Below are 24,172 nucleotides of genomic sequence, written 5' to 3'. Positions count from 1 at the left end.
AAAAATTATTATTTAGAAAATAATACTAATTCTATAGAATGAAAGTAACAACAGGTCCATTTATCATCAATTTAAGGTATTCATTACTTATACAATATTAAATATGTCACAATTAATTTCTTCCTTCCAAAATCAATACCCAGCAGGAAGCCAAATTTTGTCATTTTGAAATAATTTATGGTGCAAAAGGACTATTAATGTTTCATAAGAAAAGCAAGAAGGCAAAAAGGACACAGAAAGGTAGATTACTAGTAAACCAAACTAAACCACTTCAGTTATCACTTAACTTCACTCTTCTAACCATAATTTATATACTCGTATTTACACTTCGGTGTACAATTTCGTCCCTCATATCCTTTTTTCCTTTGTAAATTTTAAATGTTTTGTCTGTAAGCATGCGCTACACACAAAAGGATAACACAGTGTGTAATTACCGTTAAATTTAAGTGTTGAAAAATGTGCAGGATTCCACAAATTAAAGTTGATAAAAAATATAAGAGAAAAAAGATTATAGAAAAAAGCGTTTATTATACCTAAATAAGTATTTTTTTCACTATATAAGTATTTTCCTTTTTTTTTATAAAAAGCAAAGTGCAATGACAATAAATTGAAATTGGATTTCCTCTAAGTTATGTTTGTTTTATTTTTTATTTAATTTCAAAATAATTAATGAAAAGAAATTCTACTGAAAATAGTTTGTGGTGATAAATGATTTATTTATTATCCTTTTCATTAACAATAAGAAAAAGGAGTAGATGAATGTATAAAAAAAAAACTAGATTTAAGAAGAAAGAGTGTTGAACAGACTCGAATAAAAGAGGTCAGACACTTTTCTATTCGAATTGTAAAAGTTCCCTTTTGATGTAAGAATTTTAATAGTAATTTTTAACAAAATTGTTAAATAAGTTGATAGTAATAAGTAGTGCTTTTAAATAAAATGATATATATTTTACCACTTACCGAGCCATAAACAGAACCACATTGATCCATACACAAATATAAACACGTAGCTACGCCTTGTATTTTAATGCGCCCAACATCAACAGTCGTTCGTTGTAAAATCGCTAAAAAATTAAAAAAAAATTTATTAAAAAATTTGTACAAATTTATAATTCTGTAGTTTTCAATTGCAAATGATATATATCATTGCATAATTAAAATTAAATATAAAACAACTCTTTAGAGTTTTTAGAAAATAATTTTTAATGTCTGCGAGTGATATATGCAATATATATTATCTATGCAGTATAATAAATAATATGACATTTTTAAAACAATACTTTTAAACCAGCATTACACACCGTTACTTCTTGTCAAAAGGTCATATAATTAAAAAAAAACGTCAAGATCTATTGGGACCACGTCTCAGAACCATTTGTTATACTAAATAAACAAATATGTTCACCATTGATTCAAGTTACTGAAACCACTCACTATATACAGCAATAAATAATATTCACAACACCCCTGGGAATTTTACCATACATACGAGTGTATATTTATCAACGTAGTATATCACTATTCCTTGTCATGAGGTCAGATGATCAAAAAAGAACACGAAAAGCGATGTATCTTCATACTGAAAAGACTTATGTTCAACGACTAATTGTTTTCAGCACACCTGTAGGAGTTTTAGAAGAAAAACAAAATATACACACTACTTATACAACACTACTTAAACACTTAACAAAGACTCTTTAAACCAATTAAATAATTTTAAATATTTTAATTGTTAATCAGAAGCCCAAAAAATTGCACTACCGCAACCCTACTATTTGTCAATGTGGGTACTTACGACTTTTTCCTCCACAAATCTAAAGGAGGCAAAAACTATATAGCTAAAAGCTAATTATTATCAAAACTTGAAATACTTTCGAAAATTTGAAAAATCCCAATTAGTGGGTAATACCTTATAATTGATATTTTTACGGTGAAGAAATCAATTAATTATTTTGCATATATTGCAATTTTTAAATTTTTAACACCACGATCTTAATTAAAATATTAATTAAGATACAATGTAGTAACATAAAATTAATTTACAATTTGTGTCATTTTTTAATATGTTCAGAGACCAATAGAATGTGAATTAAAATATTAATTAAGGTACACTGTAGTTAAATTTATTCATTGTATAATATAAAGTTTCTGTCATTTCTTAATAATATATTTAATTGTCAATAAAAAATATTTAACTTTAAATTTTGATATATAATTTTGAATACTATACAGTTTTATATAATGTTAACAGAAAAATGTACAACACATTATGTTATTTTTTAATTGTTTAATGTAAAAACTGTTACCATGTTAAATTTTTTTCTGCTAAAATTAACAGAAATGTTATTATTAACAACAGTATATTTAACATTTTAACATTTTGTATTGAACACAATATATAACATTTAATGTTCCTGTTTGAAAATATCTTCAATTTCAACAAAAAAATGTAATAATTTTATTGATGTTAATATTAATATTAATATTAATTAATATAATTTTATTTTAAAATACTAACTGTCCAGAAACGACGTAATAATTTTCATTAATAATTTTAACCATTCAAGCTATTTAAATCGTAATTTCCATTTATACTTACCAATAATAAAAGTAAGCCATTACAAAAATATAAATAAGACATAATTTAACAATTTTGACCAGTTTCAACTTATGTCATAATAAGGCTATTTTGAAATTTATGTGCATATTTTTGTCCAATCTCCTTTGACCAACAAAGTGCAGCTATCACTGCACTGTGACAAACTGTAAGCGTGCGTGTATGTTTGCATGTAGGTTGTTTTTGATTTTATTTGGGTTTACCAGATGTGCCGTTATTGGTTATCGATTTTCAATTAAAAATTGACAAAACCAAATCCAGTTTCTGGGTAAATTGTATCTGACACAATTCAAGTTCAACAAGTTGCATGGTTAAGGTCATTTACTACCTACAATGTTTAAGCATTTTTATTTTTATAATTTAATTTAAAATGCAAAAATTAATATTTCTGCAGTAACAGTAAAAATTTATTATTTAAGTAGGTTAAATAACGTTTAACCAGTGAGATGTTGACATTATGTTGTTTAAGGAAAAATTATTAAATATGTAGTATATCAACTAATATTTGAGATACAAACAGTTTGAACTTAAAACAAAATAAATGAACTAATAACGCTATATTGCGATATAGATGATATAATAAAGAGGATAACGCAGATATAGTTTAAGTAATATTAGTTTATGTTAGATCGTGATCTTGATGATGATTCTCAAGGAGAATCGAAATATAGAATATAATAAAAAATATTAAACGTTGTACTATGTGACAAAAATGGACCTATAGCCGGATTAAAATATATATAAAAACCATTATAAAAAAAATTTTATGAACTAATAATGTTAAGAAGAAAAAATTTGTTAACATGTTCACAAAATTATTAAAATCTTTTTTTAATATATTTTGATTAAAAAATTGAATTCTTGATTATAAAAATAGGGAACGCTAGTAATGATTGGAAAAATTAACAGCATCAAATTTATTTTCATACATTACCAGCTCTGTTATATTATAAACGCTTTACATTTACCTGCTAATTTAGCAGCTAATATAACATTTAATTTTCTTCTGTCTGTTGCATTTTTAGTGAAATAAATTAATAACATAAATTTTTCTAATAACAACAGAAAAAGTATAATAAATAATTTTTTGAAAATACTTAAAAAAAAATATATATAAAACAAAGATTTAACAAGTCCAACTAAAATGTTTGACACCTATTACTTCTAAATATCTCAAATTTACCTGAAATTATTAATATGTTTAGAATCAAAATGCATTTATCTTATTACTTTTTAGAATGATAAATTTTTTCATAATTTTTATTTTTTTGTTTTTTATAAAATGTTAAAAAATACGTTAAAATTTATTTTGAAAAAATCATGCGAACACATTTGCATCTAATTTATGAGATTTTGGTACAAAAGTGACAACATAAAAATGTCGGATTGTGCAGTTTATGCCACTTTTTAAATTAGCTGCGATTCAGAGTTGAACAAATTCAGCAGTCAGCAAGTGTCTCGACGCATTTGACAAAATTAGATTAGTATACGCGACAAAAAGTCATAAAGACTAACATATCTAAGGTGTGTGAACAGATGTTAATCGAAAATAAAACAAAAATAAATACTAACAATAAATACGCTCAGATATAATACTGCCAAAAAATTTTATAAAAAATATATCATGAATCATATTTCTTTTTTTAATTTAAATTAATTTTCTTTCTACAGTATGAATAAATATGTAATTTATTTAACATATAAATTTATATTTTATATATTTATAGAAAATCATAAAATATATTTAAAAAAAAAAATTGGGACAACTTTCTGTCCTAGGCCCCGGCGAGATTCGAACTCACGATCTCCTGTTTACTAGACAGGCGCTTTAACCAACTAAGCCACGGCGCCACGTTGTTTCAACAGCGCCATACAACATATATAACAGTTGCTGCTGTGTTCTGTTCTAAATTTGTTAACATTTTAGATAACATTATTTAAATTTTAATTATTTTTAGCATTTCGTAATGAAATAAATTTAGTACCAAAACTTTTTCTTTATTTTGTTGAAAACTACTTTTAAAAAGTAAATAATAAATTAAAATAACAGAATTTTTTTTTTTGCTCAGGCAAATTATTTATTAGTTTACATATTTTCTAGTTCTAGTTCCATGGCAGTAACAAATTTAATAGTATATGTATATATAAATAAATTTGAAACATTCTCTATTAACTATTTACTGCCATGTATTTTTAACATTTATTTAAAATTGGTATCATTTGACATTATAATATTAGGCTACTAAATCATTTTTTAGAAAGCGACATCAATTTCTCTGCAGTATGAAGTTCTACAGATAATTAAAAGAGCAAACAAATGATCTTAAGCGAAGTGCAAATAATTTAGAAGTTCTGAATTAGAAGTATTTTATTTAATAAATTCTTAAATTTAATTTTCAAAAATCGAAGCTTTTTTTGTTCAAAATTGTAATTTTATAATAAAATTTTAATATTCCATATAATGATTGATATATGTAAATTTTATTATTGTTGAGACTTCATTTCAAACTAAACCCTCTTTTCAAATTTTGAAGACATACCATATTAATAACAAGTATATCAAGGGTGCTTTCGGTGGCAAAACACAGCAAGTTACTGGCCTGTCGGTGCTTAAATGTACGCAAAACAACAGCACTACTTTCTCTATCTAAGCACCTAGTAGTGAAGTGGACAAACACTTTGGGCAGTAAAAACAAAAGTGTTACCAACGCAATAAGAGAACTATTGTGAACCTTCAATAGAAATTTCAACGAATATTCCAATCGTATATTAAAATAATAATGAATACATGCACACAAATATCAAGAGTATGAACATCAAAGAATATCTTTACAAGAACGGAAAGGTATTCTTTGATGAACATGATTAAATCATATTTTACATAAATCGTAAAAACATGGTTAAATCAAATTTTACGTGTTTTGTAATTCTCTTTTAGTATATTTAAATTGATGGGTATAAAATAAACAACAAATTGTAATTGATTTGAGATTTTAATATAAAAGTTTGATATTTATGTAAGACTCAAAATTCCAAATAAATGTTTTAGTTTAAATGTATCAAGACAATTAGAAAACGCCTAATTTTATTAGTAGCACTATGAATATAGATGTATTAATGAATGTAAGCAAACGAATATTTGGAGTATGAACATAGTTATCTGATATTGTACGTAAATCGTAATTCTCATTTAGTATGTTTGAATTTTTAAATATAAAGAAATCGCAAATTGTAGATTAGTTGAAAATTTAATATTGAAATTTGATATTTAAATAAAGTCTTAAACTCCAAATTGCAATTAAATTGTTGATTTGTTATAAATTCATGTTAGAAAAATATTCGTTTTCTCAGAAATGGATCGGAACTAGAAAGTTATTACAAAATAATTAACATTAAAAACTCATTTATATCAAATTTTGCGAAAATTGTTATTTTTATTTAATATACTAAATTTTTTTTAAGAAAAGTTTAAAGCCTTATGAATTTGTACAACTTATTCCTTGATTTAGACTCTTAATATGGAATCCCACATTTACCATCATTTCAGTGCAGCAATTTCAGAATATATGTATATCTTCTTTATATTTGTTGTATAAAGGAATTCGTATAAAATCTGTTGACGACCAATGTATTGAATGCAATCATATAAGACTCAAGCAACAGTTTAATGTTCAGATGGATTAATTAATAAAAAGACTAATAAGACAATCATATAGCTTATGTTCTTGTCTTCTCTACTTTGCTCTACGAACTAAACCCTCAAAATTGTTGCAATAATATTTTCTATTTAATTATATTTTATTCTATATATAATATATAATTATATTATATATAAAATTCAAAATTAAACAATGTTTATATACTAAAATGTACATACGTGTGTAACTAATATAAAAAAATGAAAATTCATTCACATTTTATAGTTAAATTGTATGCCAAAACTTTAATCTTATATTTATTAACAAATATATAAAAAATGAAAAATTATATTAATTTGCTTTATATTTGACATCTTAAAAGCATATAAAAATAAATGCAAGTTATTTATATCTTATATTAAATACATTTGAAAAAACTTTATATAATAGGTAATAAGTATCATAGCATTTCACGACATTTAATAATAGAAATTTTATTTTTGATTAATTTAATTTATTTAAATTTTTTTTTATTTTTATTCAAGAAAATATATCAACTTATATACCAATTGTTTTCCTTGTTCAAGCAATTACAGATATTTTAGGGGAAAAACACATATTTATTTTTTTTTAATTTTGTTAAACTTTAAGTTAAATTTTTTTTTGTTTAATAGTTCATGTTGAGTCTTTTTCAAGTTAGTACATCTAGGCTTTTCTACTCTTTGATAGCTGGGGAGTTTCTGCAGAGACCCACCCTTCTCACTAACTAATTTTTGTATTCCTCAAAAGCTTCGTGATTATTCGATGACTGATCTAAGATCTGCATACCGCCCCGTGTGGCTAGAGATTATTCTGAGATTAGATAATACTAAGTAGGGCAGCCTGTCGATTTTAGAGCTCTGTTACTTATGTATTTTTTGACCGGATCTATTCATGTCAATATGACGATTATAGATCTATGTTTACTATTGAAGACATTTGTTAATTAGATAATCCCGACGTAAATAATATTATATTATGATATTGTCATCTGTCATCTTCTGTCATTTTCTACTTGCAAAAGCTCACAGAGTCTTTGCCATTGTTTAATACCGAACTGGGTTTTTTAAGATTCGACTGATATCAATTCCAGAATAACCCGCTGTCTACAATACAGCATGGAATAATGAGTAATCAACATTTTAAATCCAACTACCAATTTATTCTTGTTTCTAGTGTTAATACGATTTCCATATATTGTTTTATTCTTATCTTTAAAAAAGAATAATATTGGAATTATCAAAAAATAAAAATTAATTATATATTTTATTTGTCTTTAGTAGAACACATAAAATCATATATCTTCATTATATATAAACGTAATATATACGTAAGAAATTCTGTAACCTGCAAATAACTTACATAAATTTGGCATAAAGAAAAAATCATTCGGTGCGGTTATTGACTTCAAAACACAAACATTTATCTTCCAACTTCTAGTAGAAACCTACTGTGCAGCTACCTTTAATTCAGTAAACATCATGCGGTCCCTAAGTCCCATCACAATTACGAAAATGCCGCAAGTTACTTAACAAATTTTCTATTTAAGCCAAGTAACTTCCTTAAAAAATTTAGAAAGATTTTTCAAACTTTTTCCTCCCATCTTCGCTATTACCAGTAAAAATGTAAAAAAATAAAAATTTAAGGTGTAAAATTTTTCACACTCTAAGATTTTCTATGAAATTGCGTTAAAATATGCATAAACTTTATATACTTTTTAGTGCAGGACACCTTAGATACTCATAAAATCGCTAATAATAACAACAACAAATACTGGCAGAAAAAACTTTATGAGTTTTTCTTCAAGCCAACAATATCAATGGAAGTCAAATTTTTGGCTTTACGACTGTTTGACGAAGTTTTCATGCTTCTAATTTGTTATTACGGCTTGTTTGTTATTTTGATTTATACAAACAAACAAACAAACAGCTCATCCTGTTAACAAAGATACACGGTATCTGAATAATAAATATATAATGAAGATGAGAATAAATTGTGTAAACTGGAAGAGAAAAAAAACACATCCCTTAACATAATTGACAGAAGCGTCACTAGCGCCTGCTTGACAACGGCTTGGCAGTTACCATGAAAAATTGATTGCCAGTATTTTGTTTTGGGTTTTTCTTGGCAACCGGCCGGTAATAAAATTTGAGTTTTTTCCTTTCTTACATACTTATGACGTTTATCTGAGATTGGTAAATAAATTTTTAAGTATTTCATGCCTACTTGTCACAATATTAATGTTTAATATCTTTGATGATTGGAAACAGAAGTATCTATGTATATATAACTAATATAATTCTACATTTATAAATAAAAACAAAAAATATTTTTTGTCTGACGTTCCTCAAATACTTAAAGAAACCATTCCATAACAATTATAAGAAATGATATAAATGAAATATTTAGATACAATGGCGTGTGCGAGTTCGAGTAAATTGATGCTAAATTGAAGGAAATAATAAATTATGTCGATATGGCAGCGAATGTTTGTATTTACCAGAATTTCAAGTAGGGTAAATTAGATAAATATTAGGTAAACCATTTTAAAAGATGTTTAAAAAATAAATTTGAAAACTTTAAACCAAAAAGAATAAATAATGCAATAAATAAATATTTATATAAGTAAAGTGCAAAAAATCCCTAAGAAATTTCAATTTACTTTACCTCAATTTACTGGAACTAGCACACGGCCAATATATATAAATGCATTATTGCTGAATATTTGATTAATTTAGTTAAAGAATTTATTTCATTTAGATTATATTTGTGTGAAATAAAAATATTTTCTATATTTTTACTACAATTCAGATAACGGGAATAATATTACTGAAAACTTGGAACTATTTTAGCATCTATATTATCAAAGTTTAAATAAAATTTTTTAAATAAAAGTGAAGTCGTATATATCTGTATTTGAAATATATTTCTTATTAAGATGTGAGTACATGTACATTTCATGAAATCTTGATCTGTCGGCTTCTGTCACATTTGTGATTTTTCAAACTTTATTAATTTTCTAAAAGTAGTGCTTCTTTTTATATATTCTAATCGGTTCAAAATTACGTCTTTCGTACTTAATATCTTCAGACAAATTATTAATTCTTATTTAAAATAGGTTTATTCTTCAATTAACTTGGGAGTTAGTTTTTTTGTTTTGAATACTGACTGCAAAAGCAAAACAGTTCCGTTTAAGCTCCATATACTTGCTGTAACGATTATTTAATAGCTTCTGAAAATCAGAAATCTTCAGGTTTTCAAAATATTTATAAGATGCAGAGCTTACATCTGAAATCGATTCAAATTTTTTTCCAACAAAATTTCTTTGGCATAAATAAAATAAAATAAAATTTGAAATTAAGTTTTTGATAACTTCTTTATAGTTAAATACTCTTACACATATTACAAACGCGCTAACTTGATATTTTTACTATATCCGTTATGTCGCCAACCTTTTGCAATATTATCCGGGACTAGATAGGAGATTTTATCCACCTTAAATATTTTTTAAATTATACAATTATACATATAATTTCTTCGAACATATCACGCACTCATACTTCAGCTCAGTAAATTTGATTTGGAGGGTATACAGATAGAGACTTTTCCACTTTGCATTTAACAATATTTTAGATTTATTAAAAAATTTTGTCAGAGTAAAATGAAAACTGTTTTTGGTGAGAACACACGTCTAGTAGATCATTGTAATAATAAATAAAACTATAAAAAATAACTGCTTTAATAAGTATTTTGAGTTGACTTCTATATCTATCCCATTTAATTTCCACAGATTCCACTCTTAATAAAAGCACCATTAAACACTATTGCCAGATTTATTTCAAAATTTCATTTGTCACAGTGTAGTTCATAGTTCTTTTTCTGTATTCTTAAATATAATTATACATATTAAAATTATAAATATTCAAAAGTAATGGTTTAAAAAAATATTTTATACTTGTAACTCAAATGTCTGAAAAACTATAGACAAATTGAAAAAATAAGCTGAAATTTCACGGCTTGGTTTCTTAGTAAACATTTTAAGCAGTTGCTAATACATAAGATATCTTATACAAAAACTAGAACAAAATAATTAATAGTTATAATAAATAATAGAATAATTTAGTAGTTGTCTTAATTTGAATAAAATGTGTCTACAAATTTTGGTTTCTCAACATGTAGTGAAAACTAATCTACCTATATAATGCATTTTTTTTAGATTCGATTCTAAACAAAACCAACAATATAAAATACAAGAATTTGTGTTTTATATTTATTACAACAATCACAAAATATGTAATGAAAAGTGAAAATTCTATAATAAAACAAGTTGTGTGTGAGGTTTATGCTTACTCCGTTTGATATAAATAGTATCTCCACACTCATTCATAATTTTTCTTAACAAAAAAAAGTGAATGTGAAACTTATTTAAATTCCAAAATGAAAAATGGGTGTAAACGGATACTTAACATATACTCACTTAAAAAAAATATATAAAAACAATACAAACAAAATAAATAGCTAAAATTTAAATTTATTACGAAATTGAATATATAACACAAGAGATAGTTACAAAATAAATATATTTCAAAAATGCTGGTGGTCCTCAAATCCATAGATACTTTCAGCTAAAATGTTACAAATTGATTTTTAACTGAAGTCAATGTTAAGAATTCAAAACGAGCACGTAATTTTAGATGATTTTAAGGTTTTCAAATGTTTGCAGCAAAACAAAGTAATTTATTGTTACATATTCAAAAAAAAAATGTATGTTTAAAAGATATTATTTAATAAGCAGGAGTAAAGTGAAACCACTTAGTATCACAACACAAAATAGATTCTTAAATGAAACTGAATATGAATATAAATGAACTGTAATGTAACTACATATATAACATTACATTTTTGTTGACGAAACGGATGAAGATACACCATTTAATAATTAACTATAAGATCAACCTCCTAAGACAGTATAATCAGATGAAATAAATCCTACACATAGATATAAACTGTTGTGTTGCATATAGTAATAATAAAAAGTGAATATCTTCTTTCTATGTGTGTGAATAATAGAATCTATTTCATTACCTTATATCTGAATATATTAATTATTATAGGAATAGATAAATCATGATTATAGTACTTTATACACTTACGAAGTCTCTCGACTTTTATAAAATAGACATTTGTTTGTTAAAGACATTGCTTAGATAACTTCCATTCTGCAACTTCCATTCTATTTTGCAATTTGTTGAATTCTGGCAACACAAAGACAAATAGAACATTTGTTCAAATATCTAAGTCGAATCTTTATCTAAATTTATAACAGAAATACTATTGCGAAAAAATTTTAAAATTTAAAAATATTATTTTTAATAGAAAAAGTTTTTTATTCACATGTTAAATATTTTTATGATCCATTTCTATTTATTTTTGATTAGTACCCTTAATTTCATGTTTACTTAAGTATGAACATTAAGAATTGTCTTTCTCTCAAACTGGATGCCCTCAAAATTAACGATTCATGCCTCCGAGTGGAAGTATTCATTGCTGTCCAGTACATGCTCTCTTAATTTAATCTACTATACCATATAATTTAGCGTCCATGGAAAGACATGATTATTAAATTGCAAGTTTATATATAAACAATTATATTATGCCATGTGACATAATTTATCCATCAAATAAGGAAAGGATATATATTTTCCATATACACTTATAGAATATTCTATGAAGTTTTGTACATATATGGTACATACATCTATAATTTTTTTTACGCGTCAAATTAACCTAATCTTTTTATGTATTTGATAACCCCACAGTTTCAACTTGAAGTTTCGAAATTATTCGACACTGCGCCGAGTTTATTTATTTAAATAATTTTTTGTTTTTTGTTTAGATTAATTTTTTTTTTACCTCACACTACTAGTACCACCAAGATCATTTCTTCATTACTGGGAACAAAATAATTATATCCGATGAGTATATAAAAATACTTTCTGTAGCGAAATCACACCCGTTCTCGTATTTGTTGTTGTAGATACTGTCAATGTTTGTTTTTCACCTACAATTCTTAGGTATACTTGTAATGCATAATTTCAGGGCAAATAAACTCGATTTACTAAAAGTCTATATGCACTTACATGGCTACGCAAATACATGGATTTCAAGCGTATATCAGCAATAGTACATGCATTATATATACAAATGTGCCTATGCACACCTTACGTTTATTATTATTTTTTTATTATGAAAAAAACTATCAAGTGTTGATGCTTAAACGCGTAGATACTATGTATCTGTTAGAAAAACATTTTGTTTAGTTTTATTTGGTTTTTCTTATATTTAGTTTTTTTGTTTTGTTATATTTTTTCTCATCTTTAGTAGTTTTGTATTTGTTGCATTTTTCAGATAAAGTTGTTAAGTATCTCTCGGCACATGCTGTACGTAAATTGTTCATAATTATATTTTTGGGTCGATTTTGTAATTATAACATCACGGCTTTACGCAGAGCATAAATTTAACGCTTTTGAATGAATTATTTGTATAAACATAATAATTTAATTTTGAAATCCATTACGCGTGTAAGTGCAAGAAATATCTTTACTATTTATTGTACAAGGTGAGCTCATGTCACAGAGTGTGTGAACTAAGCTATTACTCAGGAGTGTCAAAAATGAATGAAAACTTAAACAAATTTCTCTATATAATAATTCTAAGGTGTTCTCTAACTTGAAAGTCGAATGTAGGTTGAAAGAAATCATTGATGCACAAAAATACCAAAGATTTGGAGTTGGTTTTCCTATTCAATATTTTGTCGGAATTTATTTTTAGTTACAATGAAAATTTTTATTATTTACGAAAATGCGATACGTATAAATTAGGTAAAATTTTTCTTTAGATTTGACTATTTGAAAGCACATCTTATCCATTTATAAACCATAAATTTAAATGGGGAATGCGAATTTCCTATCGCTTTTCCAAAGTCGAACGTAATAAAATCAAGTGATTACTGTAACCTTACGATTAGAATAAAGCAGTTTTTGATCAGGAATAAGCGCATTATGATGCTTTGTACGATGCTGTAATATCGTGAACTCAAGTGAAGTCAACTGCTTAATTGCCAATATTTCAGTTGAAATCAATAAATTCTAAAATTCAACCAAAATCAAACCAGGAATTCCTCCTTACTTTAGTTTGTAAATTTTTACAAAAACTGATTATTAAATAAATAAAGGAATATTGGTAAAAATTTTACAAATAAACTAGATATTTATACAACAATCGGTGTTAGAAACAATGATTCCAGAGGGCTTAGAGATAATTTAAAGATATATGCTTGGACCCGAGAAACCATAGATAAGCTTATTAAATTAGTCGAGAACTTTAGTAATGACATTGAATGAAATTTGGCATTAAAAAATGTAGAAAAATCAGTATTGTTCGTGGAAAAATCGTTAAATTTGAAAATTTTGAGCAAAACGAATCAATTATTAGAGACATGGAAGAAGACGAACTTTACAAATATCTTGGTGAATCTGAAAGCAGAAGAATAGCACAAAACCTTGTAAAAGAGAAAGTATATAGTGAATTTAAGGGAGCTATTCATAAGATAGCCAAGACAGAGAAAGATTTTGATAAAAGCCAACAATACTTTTGCTATTCCAATTCTGACTTATAGCTTCGGACAACGACTGAAATACAAGCAATGCAGCGAAAAATACAAGCTATGCCCACAGAATACAAATTTTGCCATTCAAATTCATGTTGTGAGCGAATGACTATACCTAGAAGAGAAGAAGGTAGAGGACTTATTAATCTGCAAGAATTACATGATAATATATAATTATATCAATGAGAGAATATTTTTTAAACAATGCAGAAAATGATATCTTGTTTAAAATTTTAACCGAAGTAGACAAGCATTACACACCTTTAAATTTGGAAGAAACTTTTGATTCCTGTTACATTACTCCCAAATTTTTAAATATTAATTAATTTGAAGTAATTGTCAAATACTAGTTAAAAGAGTTTAAATAAATATATAGGTGATGTGTTTTTTTGTATCGGCTTAGGTCACCACAACACCAAAAACCCAAGTCTACAAGCAGTTTTTGCCATGACACTATTAATCTAACACTAATGAAACATCGAAAAACGACTATGTAGTGTCGCAAAGTGTATATAGTTTCGGTAGTTAGTATTCCTGTATGTAATTCACTTAATATACTAATATATTTTTGAGAACAATTCCAGCCACAAATGCAAAGAATTACTTAGTCGGTGATTGAAAGATAAGGAAATGAGTTAATTCTATAATTGTTAATGCAAAACTTTATACTAATCTCGTAATATTCTAGAATAAACATAATTATTCTAAGCCATTCAAAAGTCAGTATGTCAATTATTACAAACTTTTGGTTTGATTATTTATTAATTCACAAAGACATTTAAAAAACTAATAAAAGTGCGGCGTTGTATCTTTAAAATTTTGTATATTCACCGGTAGTTGTTATATCTTGAAGCAAGTCAACGAACTACAAGAAATCAAATTGAATTACATAAAATCGAACTACTCGTATTAAAATTCAATACACATTTGAGCTTCTTTAAATGACGCTACAACAATAAATACAATTATTATAAGAAATGTTTGAAATATAAATAACAGTCAAAAATCACATATTCACACCTCAACACTCCAACGTCTTGAGTGCTTAACTGAAGGCATAATGACACCTTCACGACAACACCGCACGCCATTGTATGTGATTACAAAGATGGCGATTATGATAGCCGGCATGCAATTATTGCCAGTATTGTTGTTGTTGTTGTTGTTGTTTTTATAATATTATTATTGAAATGTCAACGCGAATGCAACCATTCATTGATTATGTCATTTTGACAGTTGATTGATTTGGGTTTCGGTTGGAGTTGTGGAACGTGTTTAATGGGTGATCTCTTGTGGCTGATGATTGGATAAATAATATAATTAAATTTATGGCGCTATATAATTGACTTTAATATTTAAATTCCTCTTTTATATGTACATAGTTCCCAGAAAGATTGACTTTTTAACATTTCTATTATGTGGAGTTAAAGGTGTGGCAGCAGAAGAGATTTCTGTTAAGTAAGTTGTTATCTTTAATTTGAATATTTGTTCTGCTTTTAAGTAAATTTTTGTGTAAAAAAGTTGAAGAAGAGTGTATGGCTTGAGCAATTTTTGAAGAATTGTTGTTTATTATATATAATTTATTTTCTGAATTTGTTTATAAACTTTTGATATTATATTTTGCATACACTTGTAATATATTTTGAATTGATTTCAATTGCATCTCGTAAAATTTATTAATACTGCACGTTTTGTCATTGATCAATTTAACACTTTCGACATATCAACCTTAATATTATTCAGTTTGTTTTTGTTTCAAATATTTAAACAATTTGTTAAGACATTAAGCATACTTTCTACATTAATTTTTATTAATTCAGAGAATTTTACGCTGTCTATGTTTATTAACAAACTTCCTAATGGCTTTGGGTGGGTTGATATGAGTTGCATTGTAACTCAAATCATACCATAGGCGCACGTGTTTAAATTATTAAAAAATATGTACTTATTTTGCAATAAACTTTGTGACTTTCTTTAATTTGTCTTTGTCTTTCTTTGTCTTATGACATGGAGAATTTTTGTAATCAAATTCTTAACTTACATAATATAAAACATTATCATAGACTACTCGAACAAATGACATTTTGCAATAAACACTTTAAAATCCATTAAAGTTGGCGCCTTATAATTGAAATAAATTTATTGAAATAGCGACTTTGTTTAACAATTTCTATTTGAAACATATTTCATTATTTAATTTATGCAAATAATTTCTTCAATTATTTTACTTAGGCATATGCCACACACGCAGTGCTTAATTGTCCACTTTCATACCATTGGCGAGCTGTCTATTCATAAATTAAAAATGACGATAACGTCAAGATATCAGTCACAAACTATTGTGATGATTTGATTTCTCAGAAATTAACCACAGTGACAATAAAACAATTGTTTCAATGGATTTTTTGTGACTTTTTGCGGCTCCTCGTGTTACTACTTGTTTTGCCAGCAATTTGTTTAATTGTAATTTATGTTCATTAAAATGTGATGACAGCAAAGTTACATTTGTAATACATAAGACTATTCACACTTGTAATTAAATTAATTACTCTTAAGGTCAGTTGTGTGATTTATTTTCATACATGCGGAAGTTTCTTTAAGTAAAACTTTTTATTCACATTATCTCATTCACATGACAATGTGAATGAAAATTTACAATTTTATAAATTTTTTTTAAAAATTTCAAAATCACAAAAACAAGTTTTAAAACCCAAAGAATGGAGACCGTATTGCGCTAGACTTATCGCTTCGTTCATCATCTTCCTGCGCAAAATGATCCAATCGATAGATTGATCCTTACTTTAATGTTTTCCAGATCTATTCTCTAAAAGACTGAAGTAAGCAAGGCATTTAATGGAGATTATTTTCATAAATATCAACTTCTTCTAAAGCAATGAGAGTGCTTTTCGGTATACTTACAATTTATAGGCGTTGATTTTTACTGCTTTGGTAGCTGTTAGGAAGATCAATGCAGTTTTTAGTCAAATTTTTTTAAATATACTATATGTTAAATACATAAAAAGAGAACTTTTCTTAAAAACCAGAAAAGCTGTATAAGTTATATATACTTTAAATGACTTTCTCCCAATTAATTACTATTATTGGGTCTCACATGTTAAGTTAAATTATTTATTAGTCTTGTCTTATTTTCAATAAAAGATTTTAATAAATGTACATAAGCACAAATTTTTCATTAATTTGATGCTATCCTTAAACTTAGCAGAAATGATATTAAACTCTACACTGAACTTTTTAAAGGACACTGTAAACTCAATTACTACATGAAGAATACAGGTGCGGTAGAAAGTGATTCCTGTCGTCTGTGTTATGAGGAGAAAGAAACATCAGAACAACTGTTGCAACTATGATTACCTTGGAAGCGGAATCTTGGCCCCTAATCAAATAGGTAAAATTACACCCACTGCAATTACGAGGTTTACAAATAGTCTAGAATTGTTTTAGTAAGGATTTTAGGCACAAATTAAATCTTTTAGGTCAAGGTGGATTCATAGCCTATTATTTAATAATAATAATTTTTATTTTTAACTCTAATGTAAGATCATTTTTCTGTATATTGATCGTTCAAACATAGAACTTTATTAAAACTATCGTTATTTGCTAATACTAAGTTCAAATTTAAAATTAAATGGTAACCATATAATCATAAAAATACCCTTATTGCATTTTATTGTATAATCTTATAATAGGTTATCGAACTTACAATGACAAAATAGCATTGCTGAGTTTTATAGGTCACGGCATAGTTTCAATTTCTTAGCAGTAATAAAAATTATAGAGATACCAAATGCTTATTGCTATAATTTTTGATATTTAGTATTTAAATAACAACTGTTGTCATATGAACTTCATTAATTTTTATCAGCTATGATGATCACATAAAAAACTTCGATATCAATTTTCTAATAAAGATGAAAATATTTACTTTTCATCTGAAATGAACTGCGACGATCCAATCATAGACAAATTAAGATGCCACTCCAACATGAAGGCAGAAATTCTCGTGGTTAGCTATAAATCAATTCAACCGCCCAACGGGCGGTCGTTGTAATTAATTTTGAATTGAAATATTTTGTCTATAAAAGGCTTAAAACAGGTTGAAAAGTGCCATCACTGAGCTTTACGTACAAAATCTCTTGAGATGCGCTAGCTTCTCTAGCTGATTATATGACCGTCCGACGGTTGCATTAGAGAAATGTCTGTCTACTTATCTTCATATAATAGCGTGAGTTTGTTTGTTTTTCCAATGGTTTGAATGTATTTCTGTCTTTTTTTAATAACAACAAACAATTAACAAACAAAACTATATAGAAATATTTTGTTTTGATAGTTTGGGCGTATATTTTTACCAAAAATTGGCTTTTCACATCTTGCAGAGGGTGTACACATGCTGCGCTGGTGAAAAATTTATAACAACTTTAATGCATATAAAAGCCATAAAAGTCATTAAACTTGGCATGGCGCATCTAAATTTGGGCAAAAATTCAAATATTTTACACTGATTGTGTATTTTTAATAGATTTGTTGTATTGAAATGTATATGACAATTTTTTATTCATATATAATTTTTTTAAACGGCTGAAAAAAGTTGAACAAAAGCTTTTTATGATTGCTAAAGTTTATTTATATAAATTTTTATAACTTTTTCAAATTTTGTCGGTATTTATAGTGCATGAAAAATATCTTTTTTGTATATTTTTAAAAACAAAAGTTCCGAAAAGTTATCCGCTTACATTTTTATGTAAATTGCGTGCATATATTCATTTAATTTTAATTTTATATCTCTGATAAGTTTTTGATAGTCTGTTTATCGTCTTGATTATATATTTAAAACAATTGTTATAAATATATATAAAATGCTTTCGTTTTTATTATACTTTCAGTTTATGAGTCTATTTAAACGTAACTTTATTTTCAAATTTATGGTTATAATTAAATAAATATAATCAATAGAGTGTATTGAATTGGTTTTGAAATAATTTTCACAATATTAGATTTTGTATAAAATTACACTGAAGAAGTAGAGTTTCTGTCACTGTACTGGTAGATATATAAAAGTCTATAATAACTCGACTATGTTTGACAGTTCTACTGTTTTATATCCATGGCAAATAGAAGCTACCATAACAAGAAAGAAATGCAGAACAAGCGCCATCAGTTATGTCACTATTATAATATATGTAATATTATATTCTATATTTTCACTTATTACCTTTGTCTATATTATGTTATTATGATTCTATCTATTATCAAATAAGCTATATGTTATTAATCTATCAATACTTACCAATATCTCAATAGAAAAATTGACAAAAATCATTAAAACATCAAAATAGTTCTCTCAAATGAGCAGCGGAACGAAAATCATACCATGAGAGAGCCAGCAAATAGGCTTAGTAACAATTTTTAAAATAAATATTTTCAACTTTTAGAATTTCAATATTTATAGTATGTATTGAAATTATCTTTCTATCTATCTCACATAAATATTAAAAAATAATAGTTATAGCTCTATTGAAATTCATAATTTTCTTCATTTGTAATTATATATTGTACTATATGCAAATATATTGTATGATATCGTGTATTATCGTATGTTATAAGATTATAAAAATAATCTTTAGTTTATTAATAATTTTGTTCTATTGAAATTGTATATTTAATATGTTTACATATATTGTATATACAGTTATAGTTTTTTAAAAGTAATCTTTAGTTTATTACGACAAATTTAATAATTTTCTTCTATTGAAATTACATATTCAATTTGTATAAAATCATATATGGTATATATATTGACAGCTTTTTAAAAATTAATCATTAAATTATTATAACAAATTTAATTATTTTATTTTATTGAAATTACCTATATATTCCATATGTATAAAAGCATATATCGTATATATAATTACAGCTTTTTTAGAAATGATCATTAAATTATTATGGTAAATTTAATCATTTTCTTGTATTGAAATGAAATATATATGTATATATATATAGTCAATATTAACTCAGTCTTAACAGAACTCTTTAAGTTAAAATTATTAAATTTTTTTAGTACCAATCTTTTGCAATATTACTTTTTCTAAAATTTTGATTGTCATATGAGCCGAATCAATAGCAATTCAAATTCCTATTGACTTCAGTAAAATAAAAATTTAATATCAATATTTTATATCAATAAAAATATGTTTCATCCTCTTCTTCACCTCAAATATATGTAATATTTAAGTGCTCTTTCCGAAAATTCGCAATAAAAAAGGACACACTTCCGCAAACTAATCGCGTACAAAAAAATCCTGCCTAACAAAGCCTTTGTAAAAAATTCGTTATGAGTTGCGAAATACTTTCAACAAATCATAAATAACGATAAAGGAAATCCTTTCGAGAAAATGTCAAATATGTCAAAACGGATATGCACTTCCATGCCACAATAATCACAACCAAACAATCAAATAAAAAATGGATTTCATAAATTGTAATTGTGACAAGTTTTTCAACCCATACTCATTGCAGCCGCACTAACCATAGATAAGAGGGTTACTCTATTGGGATTAAAATGAAAAGTGAAAGTGATATAGAGAGAAATATTCGAAATACTTTCACTATCAATAAAATGTTCTAAACGAATGGTTTTGAAAGTGAATGAAAGTGAAATGCTATTTGTGGTGTCGTGTGCATTTGCCACTTAAGGGTATTCTCATGTTCCTGCTATGTATACGATTATTGCAAATAAATTTATTATTAAGAAATTTTATATATGACTGGAAAAAACATACTAGTTTATAAGATTTTAAAGTAATATAAGCATCAAAGCCAACTGTTGCGCGCAGCCATGCATGTAATCTGATTTAATACTTTCGGGATTTATATTCGATAAGTTCATATATATATGCTTTTCTGGATTAAGATATTTTTCCAGGATAGTGCTTCTAAATCTTATGTATGATAGGTAAAAATTTCATAATAGTTTTGTAAAAGATGGGGAATTTTTTTAAAACAGTTGAAGCTTTTATTAAAACAAACCGACGTATATATTTACTTGATTCTATTGCGTAATTAACTTCAAATTATTTTACAAAATTATTTTATTTGAATCATTTATTTTTTTTATGGTGGTTGCTCCACCATAACTGTGCGCTCGCCAATACCCACTCCTAAAATTTGGCGAGTATAGGAATAAACTTATATAATAAGAAAAAAATTTTTTACTTACATATTTATTATTTTATTATATGTAAAATAATCATATAATATTATACAAATAATTATCATCCAAACTTACCTAAAACAAAAAAAAATTAAGAAATTTAATTAATTGTTTGTAAAAAAAATAAAAATAGTTTCTATAATTTAAAATACTGATGAAATTTATAAAATTTAATTTTAAATGAAGATAAACCAATATTGAACACCACAGTTATCAACACGTGTTAAGCATAAATTAGTATTATGAATTATATAAAGAATAATATTAAATTTGACTACGATAATTAATTGATAGATATAGTGTTAAGAATCCAATTTCTATTAGCTTTATTTTTATTTTTTTTTCTTTATTCACTCAACTTGGGAGCATAGGGTCTAAATCCAATTATGATATCTTTTTCTATTTAGAGATAATAAATTTAATTGTGACCAGTTCAGTCCTATAGATTTAAACTCTGCTAACATTAGTTTTGTTAGGAACTATAGTGTTAGTGTATGATAATATTATATTTAATATAGCCTCTTTTGGTTAAAATTAATATTGCTTAATTATTTAGTTTTCCAGTAACTCAATTATTTTTTTTCTTACTGCTCAATAAAAAAATATGGTGTGTGGTAGAAAAATTAATATTCAATTAAATAACCCTTGACGTGGTTACGAGGATGATATTACCCATCCGCAATATACCCACATGTTAAGAACTTTATTTCTAAACGATTTTCTTAAGTTAGAAGATATTACTTTGAAAACAATCTAAGTGTTAATTAAGAATTCGTAATTCTCTTTCTTTAGATAATAAACGTCATTTTGAGAAATTTACAATTTTTTAGTTTCAAATACTTTTCCATCCAGGCATTTTTATTTAGAGAAATCTTAAATATCTGAACTTTATGATTTCAATTATTTTAATTATTATATGGATTCAATATTTAGTCGAAATTTGTACTTAAACAAGAAGTTGATCTAACACGTTAACATTTTTTTAAAATGACACAAAACAAAATTCTTCACATACATATTTCCTAAAATCTAGTGCATTTAACTATTTCACAAAACTTTTATACTATATTTATAGCGTGTACAACGCTTAAAAGTTATATATAAAAAATTAATAAATTGTTGCAACACCTTGAGAAGAGATTTCTGCTGACACCGTGTCTACAATATTGCGGGAATATAATGCACCTGCAAAAAACCTGCAGTAGGTCAGTTAGATACAGCGTGCCTACAATATTTCAAGCATACAGGTAATAAAGTAAATGATCAGCTCTTGGTCACATATCCAACACTCGAAACAAAATTATATATGTTTTTTATATCTTGAACGTTTATAATAAAATGAAGTTATATACTCCACTATTAAATATACTAAATAATAACCATTTGTTGTGCTTTTCGTGCGTTTTTTGCCTATTTCTTATGCATTCAATTAAACTTATTTCCTGCAAAATTAATTTATATATCACTTATATTAATGCATAAACTTGTAATACTTATCAGCTTAAGATAAAAAGCCTGTAGCTAAATATCTATACAGTTATTTTAGTACATTTCACGCAAACTTGTCAAAAAAGCAGTCAAAAAGCATACCAACTTAACAGACATAAAACGCATTTGCATGTTGCTAAACTGCGTACGAGCATATCATAAACGTCAGCAACATGTTGAAAAGCAATAATGAAAAATAACTTCAAGTTTAATATGGAGTATATAAATTTAAATATATACATATATATGTATTCGTAATTTATATATTGCATATATTAATAATATTTTTTAAAAATATTTTAGTGTTCGCAAATGCGTGATAAATTGCAACCCCCAAAATTTTTTCAATTAAAAGAAAATAATTATTTTTTTAAATGTTGTCAAAATGTCACTGCTGCTCATTTTTCTTTCTTAAAAAAAAAATTTAAGGAAATATGAAAACCATAATAAATAAAAAAAATGGTGATGAATTTCATGTTATTTTTCAATGCTGTCATTTTTAATGAAATATGTGCAGTTTTACGAAGGTTAGGCGACTTTATTTGGAGCAAGGCAAAGTTTTAACAAATTTTAACAAGTGTTTTGGCTACTTGTTCATAAGCGTAGATGTTGATAAACTTATACAAGTTAAATTTATGCATGCACGCAAAGACTTTTAACATCATTTTCTTGACCTGTTAATCAATTATAGCAACTTTTTTCCACAATTTTCTTAGCTGAAGGCGATGAAAATTCAACAGACCGCTTATGCAAAATTTTCAATTTACTCAAGTTATTTATATGATATGTGTGTAAAGTGTGCTAATTGCGAAATGACAATACATGAACAACAGTGGCTTAGTTGGAGGGGTTAAATTTAGTATTTTATTATTATTATTATTATTATTTTACATAAAAAATTACATATACCTATTATATATAATATATATAGTATAATCTTCAAGTCACTGTTCAAAATTCTTCAACTTAGTAATAACTTATAGATTGCATTAAGTGTTTATCTGCTAAAAAGCTGTAAAAAAATTATGTCAGGAAGTAAACAATTTAATAACAGAAAAGAAGTTTGTTAAAGTCAATATATTCTATAAATATAGGGTTTAACTTTAATGAGAAAATGCACATAACTAATATAAAAACTTTATAAAAATGTAGTATTCTGCTTTTTATAGTTATATAACTTACATAACAATAATCTGAACTTGATATTACAGACTTTCAGTTTAAGATAATATATTTAAATTCTTTTTCGTAAGTTACTTTTAAAATTGTTTATATCTCATAACCATATCCTTTCTTTACTATACTATATTTTTTTTCAACACTTTATCTAATATGAAAACATAAGTAAATTTATCAAAATTGATCTTTGCACGCTCGGGCTCGGGCACGCTTTAAAAGATTTTCTCAAACAACTCAAAATTCAATTTCTACGAAATTTCACCAAATTGTTAATGACATCAATTGGCCAACGTAAATGTAAACGTTTTATAAAT

At 25.8% G+C, this 24,172-nt stretch overlaps 1 protein-coding gene and 1 non-coding gene across 2 annotated transcripts in view; both read right to left on the bottom strand.

Moving 5' to 3' along the window:
* Window positions 1-960: 960 nt before the first annotated feature.
* Window positions 961-24,172, bottom strand: part of LOC119675873 (putative uncharacterized protein DDB_G0282133) — a gene marked incomplete at its 3' end in the record, with an annotated part of 84,712 nt that continues 61,500 nt past the window's right edge. Inside the window, 1 exon segment of the mRNA XM_038087091.1 lies at window positions 961-1,064. Coding sequence (XP_037943019.1) covers window positions 961-1,064 — 104 coding nt within the window.
* On the bottom strand, window positions 4,395-4,468 carry Trnat-agu. Its single transcript has one exon. It is a non-coding gene; the product is annotated as a tRNA-Thr (tRNA).

The sequence above is a fragment of the Teleopsis dalmanni genome, chromosome 2, assembly GCF_002237135.1.
Source record: "Teleopsis dalmanni isolate 2A chromosome 2, ASM223713v2, whole genome shotgun sequence".
Classification (NCBI taxonomy): domain Eukaryota; kingdom Metazoa; phylum Arthropoda; class Insecta; order Diptera; family Diopsidae; genus Teleopsis; species Teleopsis dalmanni.
The sequence above is the reverse complement of the archived record's forward strand: the minus strand, read 5'-3'. Positions and strand labels throughout refer to the sequence as shown.